The sequence below is a fragment of the Mus caroli genome, chromosome 14 (genome assembly GCF_900094665.2).
Source record: "Mus caroli chromosome 14, CAROLI_EIJ_v1.1, whole genome shotgun sequence".
Taxonomy (NCBI): domain Eukaryota; kingdom Metazoa; phylum Chordata; class Mammalia; order Rodentia; family Muridae; genus Mus; species Mus caroli.
This window is the reverse complement of record NC_034583.1, coordinates 47,516,977-47,526,747: the sequence shown is the minus strand read 5'-3', so window position 1 is coordinate 47,526,747 and position 9,771 is coordinate 47,516,977. Positions and strand designations below refer to the sequence as shown.

General features: G+C 42.1%; 1 protein-coding gene across 1 annotated transcript; it reads left to right on the top strand.

Annotated features, from left to right (window-relative positions):
• The first annotated feature begins 5,950 nt into the window (after positions 1 to 5,950).
• Positions 5,951 to 9,449, top strand: LOC110309408 (granzyme B(G,H)). The gene is made up of 5 exons (XM_021182041.1): positions 5,951 to 6,188; positions 7,054 to 7,201; positions 7,573 to 7,708; positions 7,845 to 8,105; positions 8,726 to 9,449. The coding sequence occupies exons 1-5, from the start codon at positions 6,134 to 6,136 to the stop codon at positions 8,867 to 8,869; spliced, it is 744 nt and encodes a 247-aa protein (XP_021037700.1). The 5' UTR covers positions 5,951 to 6,133; the 3' UTR covers positions 8,870 to 9,449.
• Positions 9,450 to 9,771: the final 322 nt, after the last annotated feature.

Genomic DNA, 9,771 nt, shown 5'->3' with positions numbered 1-9,771 from the left:
TCTCTCTCTCTCTCTCTCTCTCTCTCTCTCTCTCTCTCTCTCTCTCACACACACACACATACAATCTATACAAAACTTATCTTCATGCAGTAGAAATTCTTTCCTCTAGGTTCCTGTTACTCTCATGTCTTGTTGTCCATAAATACCTTTACAGCAGACTATCTTAATGAATTAGGCTACTTTCATAATGAGGGAGAGTAGTTGGCCTTGTATCATCTGTTTGAGTGCTTGAAAATACCCCTGAGAAAACATGTACCAAGATTATACTTGGAAAGAGGACATGAAAGGATACAAACAGAACACTTTAGCAGTGATATGCATGCACACACCAATATACAAATATAACCACATTATAAAATTATATATAGTTTGGTACACACATTATATAAATACATATGTAAAGGGTATATAGTTTAGTCATGGAGAAAAGTAGAATATAAATATAATTTTAAATGATACCTTGAATCATATATATTTATATATTTTATATATAATTTTATACATTTATATACATATATGTTTGAGGAAATGTTCACACAGTTTAAATTTTTAATCCTTATTGTAGTCAACACTGCCTTTTGATAGATAAAGATCATACAGCTTAGAACTTGGCAATCAAGACCCCCAGACCTCAGAACAAGTCTTTACCAGATGAGAGATACTCAGAACTGCAAGAGGCCCCAGAGTGATTTGGGCTCACACGCATGGCTACCTCCCAGAATGAAGACTGAGATTTCTCCAATTTCTATAGTTCCCTGGAGAGAATGCATTTGGTCTCCTCAGGGCAAACATTCTCAAATGAACTCTGATTACTAAGAACACTTTTCTCTGCTGAAATCTACCCACTATGGCTTCTACTATTTTGAAAAGTGGTAAAGAAAAAAAAATTCACTGTGGTAGGCATATATTTTACATGTATGTCCACATGTTTCTGAAACCATGTGAACTTTGGGTACATCACTTAACATTGTTGAGTATTAGAATTTGATAAATGTGCATGTGTGTATCCACACACAAATTGTTTCAGGTATCTATGATGTGTGCTGCCCCATTTCATTTTTTCTCTACACATAAGTGACCTGCGAGTTGATAGACATTCAAAACACTTTTCAGAGACATCTGACAGACACCAGGCTGAGCATCTTTTTGGAAGAGGGCTTTCTGTCCCTTTCTTAACTCTTATAACCTCAATGGGTAAATGAAAACACCCATTCTCCTTCCCTCTGTGAATATTAGGTTGGGTCAAAGGTGACATTTCTGTATAGAAAAAAAAATAAACTAAAGGCATGCTCTAACATTTGACTCCATCATGACCCATCCCCACTGTGTCCTAACAGTTATTGAGTAATTTGGGTAGATGTTATTATACTCCTAGCTATAGAGTCAGATCTTTAATATATGACACCAAAGTGAGTTAAATGCAGGATTTCTTATATTTTTGGTTGTGAGCCTAGCCTTTAATGGCTGAGCCATCTCTCCAGCCCAAATGCAGGATTTCTTGAAGCCCTTAGGAAATATTCAATGCTTTGGTAGATTGACCATGGCCTAGCAACCAATCCTCAACCTTCCATACTTATAAACTTAAAATGGGAAAACATTTAAAATGTGTAGAGTTTCTAGACATATCAGAGGCTCTGAAAGGTAATTTACAACAAAAGTGTGGTCAGAACAATATTGTCACTAATTCTCAAGTATCACGAGTGGCAAGGAAAAGCAATGCTACTGTGCTGTGCATACACAGCTCCCAGAGACAGGTCTCTGCACTACATGGTTTCTCATAGAGAATATTTGGTCCAGTTTCTCTACTATGATCATGTGTATTTCACAGTTCTCTTGTGAGTTATTTGGTCAGAAACAGAGAAACTAAATATCACAGTTATTTATAACAGCCATCTCATGAAGACTGAATGATACATGATAAGACATAAGACTTATTCACATGAGCAAATGATAAACGAAAACCACAGTTTCACAGTTACAAACCCATGCTTCTTGTAAGTGATTCAGCAGTATTTATCTTACCTGCCTCAAACCAAACTATTTGCCACATCCTAAGAAGATGTGGTCAGAGAGTTCATAGCATGAGACCCTGAGAGAGATGATGGGAAGAGCCCATTGTTCTAGCAGGTTAGGATGTGAGTCCCATTTGTAGAAACAAAAGACCCGATGGGAAAAATCCAAAAGGTCCAGTTTTCAACATAAAACTACAGAGGAGGCAGGCAAAGAAGGAGTAAAGAATGACCCCGCCATGCAGGAGACACTTTACATGGAATATTTTTAAGGGATCTTAGATGTTATAAAGTTCACAAAGGTTTTTAGTTTCTTAAAAGTATTCAGAGCTGAGGAAAAATTTGAGAAGGAACTAAAGTGAATGAATCAGTAAGATCATATGAAAAAGTAGAAACTATTCATAAACACATCGAAGTTTCAATACCGAAAGGGACAATAGCCAAGATGAGAGCTTCACTAATGGGATTGAACAGCAAATTGGAGCAGAGGGGAAAATCAGGGAGACTCATGCTGGAGACGTGGCTCAGCCATTAAGAACGCTTACCTCTCTTGTGGATTACTCAAATTCTTTTCTCCGTACTCACATCATGTGGCTTAAGATCCAAGGGATCCAATACCCTTTTCTGTCGTCCACAGGCTCTGTGTCATGTACATGCACACATATACACAATGCTTGCATTGGAAAGTAATTAAAAATAAAATAAACCTTTCTTTTTAAGGATCACAATGTAGATGCATCACCAATAGACTAGCTCAAACAGAAAAAGTATCTAAGTTGGGAGACAAACCTGATGAGTGTGATATTCAGATATAATAAAGAATGAGGTATGATCATAATTTGTTAAAATTCTATAATGTGATCAAGAAACAAAACCTAAGAATCCATGGAATATAAAAATAAGCTGATATTAAAAGAAAACCTTAAAGACATAGAAGACTTATTCCATAAAATTACAAAAGAAAATTTCTCAAATCTATGTAAAGAAGTGAATATCTAAACACAAGATGCATTTAGAAACCCAGGGAAAAATGGACACAGAACATTCTCTCCACAACACATTTTAGATAAATGTGAACGCTACAAAACAAAGACAAAAAGCTGAAGGAGAAGAACAGGAACTCGTTTACAAAGACAAACTCATATGATAACCTCAGACCCCCTCGGCAGAAATTGTAAAGGCTAAGACAAAACAGAATGTGTATATTTCAAGCCATAAGCGTAAATAACTGTCAGCGAAGATTAGTATGTCCAGCAAAGTTACTTTTAAAAATTAATGGAGTAATAAATAGAAGATAAATACAAACTAAAGCAATTCATGACCACTGAGTCAACATTGCAGAGTATGCAAAATATTCAAGTAGTGTAGTGTGTTTACATAGTTTCTGCCCCACACTCTCCCTCCTACAACTCATCTCATGTCTATCTCACTCCCTCTCAAATTTATGGTTCTTCTTTAGTTATCACACACATGCACGCACACGCGCGCGCGCACACACACACACACACACACACATACACCCCTATATAAATACAGCCTGAGAGTCCACTTAGTGTTGCTTGTGTGTACATGTGTTTAGGACTGAGTTGGATAACCTGTCAGGAGGTTTATTCCCATAGAAGATTGATTTTCCCTTACTTATTAGCCATTAATTCACTGTAATTCTTTATCTAGGAGTGGGGTCTTGTGCCCCCATCCACTGGACACTGGAATGTCAATTGCTGTCATTGTGAAGGTATTGCTTAGGCAGCCATGTTGTTTAGATTTCATTGATGCAGTATCCTTGCTATGTCTAGAAGACACCATTTTTTTTTTTTTTTAGCAGATACCCTAGTCCTCTGGTCCTTATGATTTTTCTGCTCCCTTTTCTGTGATGTTTCTGGAACCTTATATATACAAATTGTGTTGTGGATGTATCCACTGGGGGTGGGCTCTCCATAGTCTGTTGTTCTCTGCATTTTGATAGGTGTATGGATGTCTGTAATGGTCTCCATGTGCTGAAAACAAGACTTCTTTGATCAGAAGTGAGTGCTATATATCTGTGATGTAAGGATGGCTATATAGAAAATAGTGATTGCACTGTTTTGGTAAAGTGTCAATTGTAGGTTCTCTACTGGGGTCCATGACCTCACAGCTACAGGTTGTTGACTAGGTTCTAGTATCATGCATGAATTCTCTCCCACTATGTGGGCCATAAGTCTAATTAGAAAGCCATTGGTTACCTCCAGGGTGTAGGTGCCGTTATTATACTCTTGGGTATATGTTGCTGCGCTGGTCATTGTGGTGGTTTTACAGCTAGGTAGGACTGTTAATTGCCATTAGCTTTGGCACAGCACCCTGAGATATTCTGAGAGCTATTCCTCAAGGAGAGGCTCAAGGCCAGTTCCAGCTTGAGTCCTACAGGTCCTGAGTCAAAAGTGTGTGATGTGTTCAAAATTTTTTATTTTTTTTTTCTGCTAGGAAACTCATTGCATGAGGGAAGATTTTCTTCACTAAAATCCGATTATATTATTTTTCTCTTAGGAAAGATCAACTTAAAGCACCTTTGACTTTGTAAGACTTGTTTCATTCATTAACAATAATTGTCAATAAAACCAAGGTGATGAGAAGTTTTAAATTCTATTGTGGTGCGACGCCACAGTGTCTGTGACTTGATACATTGGTAAAGATGAGATTATTGAGACTGTACATAGTATGACTCAAAATCATTGTCTATTGTAATATAGGTGAGGTGAAATGATGGACTTTTTGGATATGTTTTGGTTGTCATGTGAGCAAGTCATTACTCTCTCTCTCTAACATTGGAATAAATTGATTCACTTTTGTATCCTGAAGTGGTATTTTAATTCCAAGGGTTTTTTTTTATTATTATTACAGGCTGACTTGTAGTAAATAATGAATATCTATTGAATATAAATGGATTTGTTTATACTAAATAAATATTTTTCCTTCTCTGGACACTAAGTAAGAATAGCTGCATAGAATCCTCTAGATGCTAAGAGGAAGCTGGGGAAGCAGCTGGGTCTGTAAAGTGTTTTCCATGCAAGCAAGAGGACCTGAATTCCATTCTCAGAGCCTATGTGATAAAGCTGGGTGTGCTAATAACACTTACAATCCAAGCTCTGAGATACAGAGACAGACACCTGAGGTTCTCTGGCCAGCCAGCCAGTTTAATGTAATCACCAAGCTAAGTGAGAAACCATGCCTCAAAAAACAAGGTAGACAGAATGTGAGAAGGACTCCCAAGGTTCACCTCTGTCCCCCACCCCATGCCACTTAAAGAACCACTGTGGAGTTTTAGCAGCCTGGCTTTTCTTATGTTGCACTATGACAGAAATTTAGTGATCTGAACGTCCTTTGGGAAACCAGGTTCTTCCCATTCTTAGTTCACAGGTTTGCATCGGACAAATGTCATCTTTCCCAAAGAAGTAGGAATGTCTAGGTGATTCAATAGTCAGTCAGTGATTCCACTCTCAGAGCCTGCAGTCATCTCTCATTTTTTGTCAGTAAAGGTCAGATGTGGGCTTTTCATAAGAATGGGTTTTGCTACGTGGAACATTTGGGGCTATGGTGCTAAATAGGCTGATGGGTGGGCCTGTCTGTTACTGCCTTGTCCATCACTCTACCATTGTTCTTCCCAGACTGTACGTTGTTAATGGATGCTCCTGATTACCCTCACTAGATGGTCATGCTTGTTCCTGGTACAAGAGATGAGCCCAAATGCACATCTGTCCTGATGGACTCAGCAGACAGAGCGGCATCCAAAACACTGATGCTCCACCCCTGGGAGCTTGGGTTTCTGGGACTCTGATACCATAGGCTACAAACCCCACCCTATGCCCTTGTGGTCCTGCCCTGGGCTGTGCTGTAAGTGGTGGTTCTCTGAGTCATTCGCTGTGGGTTCTGCTGTGGTTACTTCATGATTCTCACACAAGTACTCGGAAGACGTCATCAGGCAGGGGCAGTAGGGCAGGAGTTTTCATAGAAAGCATGTGATGAAGCATCATAAAAGTAGAGAGGGGGTACAAGGTCACAGAGCCCACTCTGCCTTCTTCCTCTCCTAGAGGTTAAAAGAGCAAGGACAACACTCTTGACGCTGGGACCTAGGCAGCCTTCCGGGGAAGATGAAGCTCCTCCTGCTACTGCTGACCTTGTCTCTGGCCTCCAGGACAAAGGCAGGTGAGTAAGCAACTAAAGGAAGGCCTTTAGTGGTCTAACCCCACTGTCACCAGTAGCAGGAGGGCAGAGGTCTTTCTCAGGAAGAGCCACTGAATGCTATCAGCTCCCTGAGCCATTCCCTTATCATCTCGAAAGTGGATTTTCCTTGAAGTACATGATCAAGGGTAGGAACCTGCAAATCAGAAAACAATATGTTCTCCTGGAGCAGATAGAATGGGCCTGCTTTCTGCAACTATGATGATACAGGCTTTCCCCTCACCCCAAACTCAGTCATCAAAGAAGCCTAGGTGTTTATGACCTCCGAGTAGATGGAATTGCTGTCCTCAGAACAAGTGACTTTGCTTGTCCCTAGCTACTTGGTCCCTTCCTCTAACTCAGTGCTTCACGGGGCTCTGGTGGTTCCCCAGTGTTCAAGGATGAGCCACTGGGCACTCTGCTTTCTGGAATGCCAGCACCTACATCTAGGAATGAAAGCCAGTGGGGAGGCCTGAAGAAATAAGATGCTGTGAAGTGTGAACTTTGGCCCCTAGAAAGCAGCAGCATTCCAGGCATCACAGGGCTGGGAGCAAGGGAGAGGAGGTCTTAGAAACTCTGGGACCAGAAGTCAGAAGACAGACAAGCTGAATCTTTAGGATTTCCTTGTCCAGAGAATTATGTTTGCCTCCAACTGTGTGGAAGGAAGATTGATAAGCCAAGACCTATATTTCTCTTCTTTTAAAGAAGGGGAATATGAGAGCACTCCTCCCAACCTCCTTCCAACTCCAGGACTCCCTGGCTCCCAAATGCCTAGCAAATCTGGAGCCACCAGACAAAACCCATCTGGTGATCTAGCAGGTGCCCACAAAATGGTTGACTTTCCCTTCAGGGGAGATCATCGGGGGACATGAAGTCAAGCCCCACTCTCGACCCTACATGGCCTTCCTTTGGATCATGGATCAGCAGCCTGAGACGAGGTGTGGGGGCTTCCTTATCCGAGAGGACTTTGTGCTGACTGCTGCTCACTGTGCAGGAAGGTGAGGAGCACAAAACCAGTCCATACCCGCCTAAAAAGATTCCATGGAGGCTCTGCCTTCATCCTAAGGCGCTTGAGAGGAGAGAGGGTCTAGCAAGTCTCATGAGGGAGAAACAGTCTGTCACCGGAGTCACTGATAAGGAGTCAAGCACATTTCAACCAGGGTTAGCATTGCAGTATGAGCTGAACAACTAAGTTTGCCTTCTTAGAGCTGATGGGCTCCTGAGCACCTCTAATGCAGCAACTGGTGCTTCAGATTACCCCTTAACTTCCCTCAGCTGGAGCCCCACTCTGCCGGCCCTGCCTGTCCTTCACACCTCCTGGGCAGCATCCTTTCTGACTCCATATCTCTTATGTCTGCTCTCTTCACAGTAAAATAAATGTCACTTTGGGGGCCCACAACATCAAAGAACAGGAGAAGACCCAGCAAGTCATCCCTGTGGTAAAACACATTCCCCACCCAGACTATGATTCTAAGACATTCTCCAATGACATCATGCTGCTAAAGGTGAGACCTGCCCCTGTCTTGGTCCACGGACTGCCTCTCTTGCTCTCATCCTCTCAATTCCCTCCCATCCATCCTGGCCTTCATGGTGTCTCAGCCCAGCAGACCATGAGCTCGACTCTTGCTTCTTCCCCAACAGCTGAAGAGTAAGGCCAAGAGGACTAGAGCTGTGAGGCCCCTCAACCTGCCCAGGCGCAATGTCAATGTGAAGCCAGGAGATGTGTGCTATGTGGCTGGTTGGGGAAGGATGGCCCCAATGGGCAAATACTCAAACACGCTACAAGAGGTTGAGCTGACTGTACAGAAGGATCGGGAGTGTGAGTCCCACTTAAAAAATTATTACAACAAAACCAATCAGATATGTGCGGGGGACCCAAAGACCAAACGTGCTTCCTTTCGGGTAAGTTGGGTTGCAGTCCCTCTGGGCTAAGTGGGAGGGGAAAAGGAATCTGGGACCTAGAGACCCAAATATAAAGGGACTCCTTTACCCACTGGCTGTGATCTTTCTCCCTGGGAACAGCAGGAACCAGTAATGAACTGGGGCTCCCAGAGCTGACTAGGAACCTCTGCTGAAGGAAGCTTGTACAAAAGGAGGTGTTGGCAACACAATACCTGTCTCCAGGCCCAGGCTGTAGAAAGCTGGGCTCCCTGGGTGTGTCATAACCACACCCATGTGTCTCCTCTGAGCAGACACACACTTTGTCAGTGGGCTTCCCCTCCATGCTCACACCTGGCCCGGTCACTGTCCCCATGTTCTTAAACAACAGCCTAGAGATGAAGGTCCCATACACATTCCTAGAGCGTGGATCACAGACCTGGGGAAAGGGCAGAGGCTGGCTCAGGAGGGAGATGCAGCCCTAACCATGTCCAGTCAGAGCTGGGAAGGCCGGGGACCCCAGGACTGTCCTCTGACCTCCCATAAGCATAAGTCATGCTTCTCTGGGAGTAGCCTTGACATGAGAAGGAGGTTGGGACCAGGGTGAACAACAGCTCAGTGCCCTGTACCTACTCAATTCACAGGGGGATTCTGGAGGCCCGCTTGTGTGTAAAAAAGTGGCTGCAGGCATAGTTTCCTATGGACAGAAGGATGGTTCAACTCCACGTGCTTTCACCAAAGTCTCGAGTTTCCTATCCTGGATAAAGAAATCGATGAAAAGCAACTAACTACAGAAGCAACATGGATCCTGTTCTGATTACCCATCGTCCCTAGAGCTGAGTCCAGGATTGCTCTAGGACAGGTGGCAGGATCTGAATAAAGGACTGCAAAGACTGGTTTCATGTCCATTCACAAGGACCAGTTCTGTCCTTGGCAGGCCAATGGAACACCTCTTTTGCCACCATGCTGTGACAACCCAGCTGACATCTTCCTGTGGAAGTTTGCCCTCTTTACAAAAGAAGTAGAATGTTTGCATTGGAGCCGGGCATGTTCTGCTTCCCCTCAGTTACCCCGAGAATGTCATCTAATGCTAGTCATCATTAATAGCTCCCTACAGAACTTTCATACAGTTGCACCCAAGTTGCTGATGTGTTCCCTAGAATAGAGCAAGAAATAGTAAACAGAATTCCTTTTGCCTCTCTGTACTATTTCCCCCCAAATACCAAGATTTGTATGTTTTATAAAGCTAATTTCCTTATCAAATGACATCTTTAAATTTTTACATTAATTGCTTATTTTCAAGGTACAACCTGATTTTTTTATGGACATGATGTAAAATCAAATAAAACTAATTAACATATCCATTAATTTAAATACTTTTTATTTTTGAAGGGAAGTCATAAGTCAGTTTGATAGAAATTTTGAAATGTACAAGGTACTATTAGTTAATAGTTATGCGGTAGGCTTCAAAAAGTGATTCATGCCCTCTAATTGAAATTCTGTAGTCTTTGATCAATATTTTCCAATTCTAATCTGCCCAGCCTCCAGTAACCACTATTCTCTCTACTTCTACAAATTTCCATTGTTTTAGATTTTAAACACAAGTAAGACCGTGCATTATTTTTTTTTTCTAGTATGCCGAGATTATTTGGCTTGGAATCATGTCTCAGTGTCAAGTGTATCATTGTAA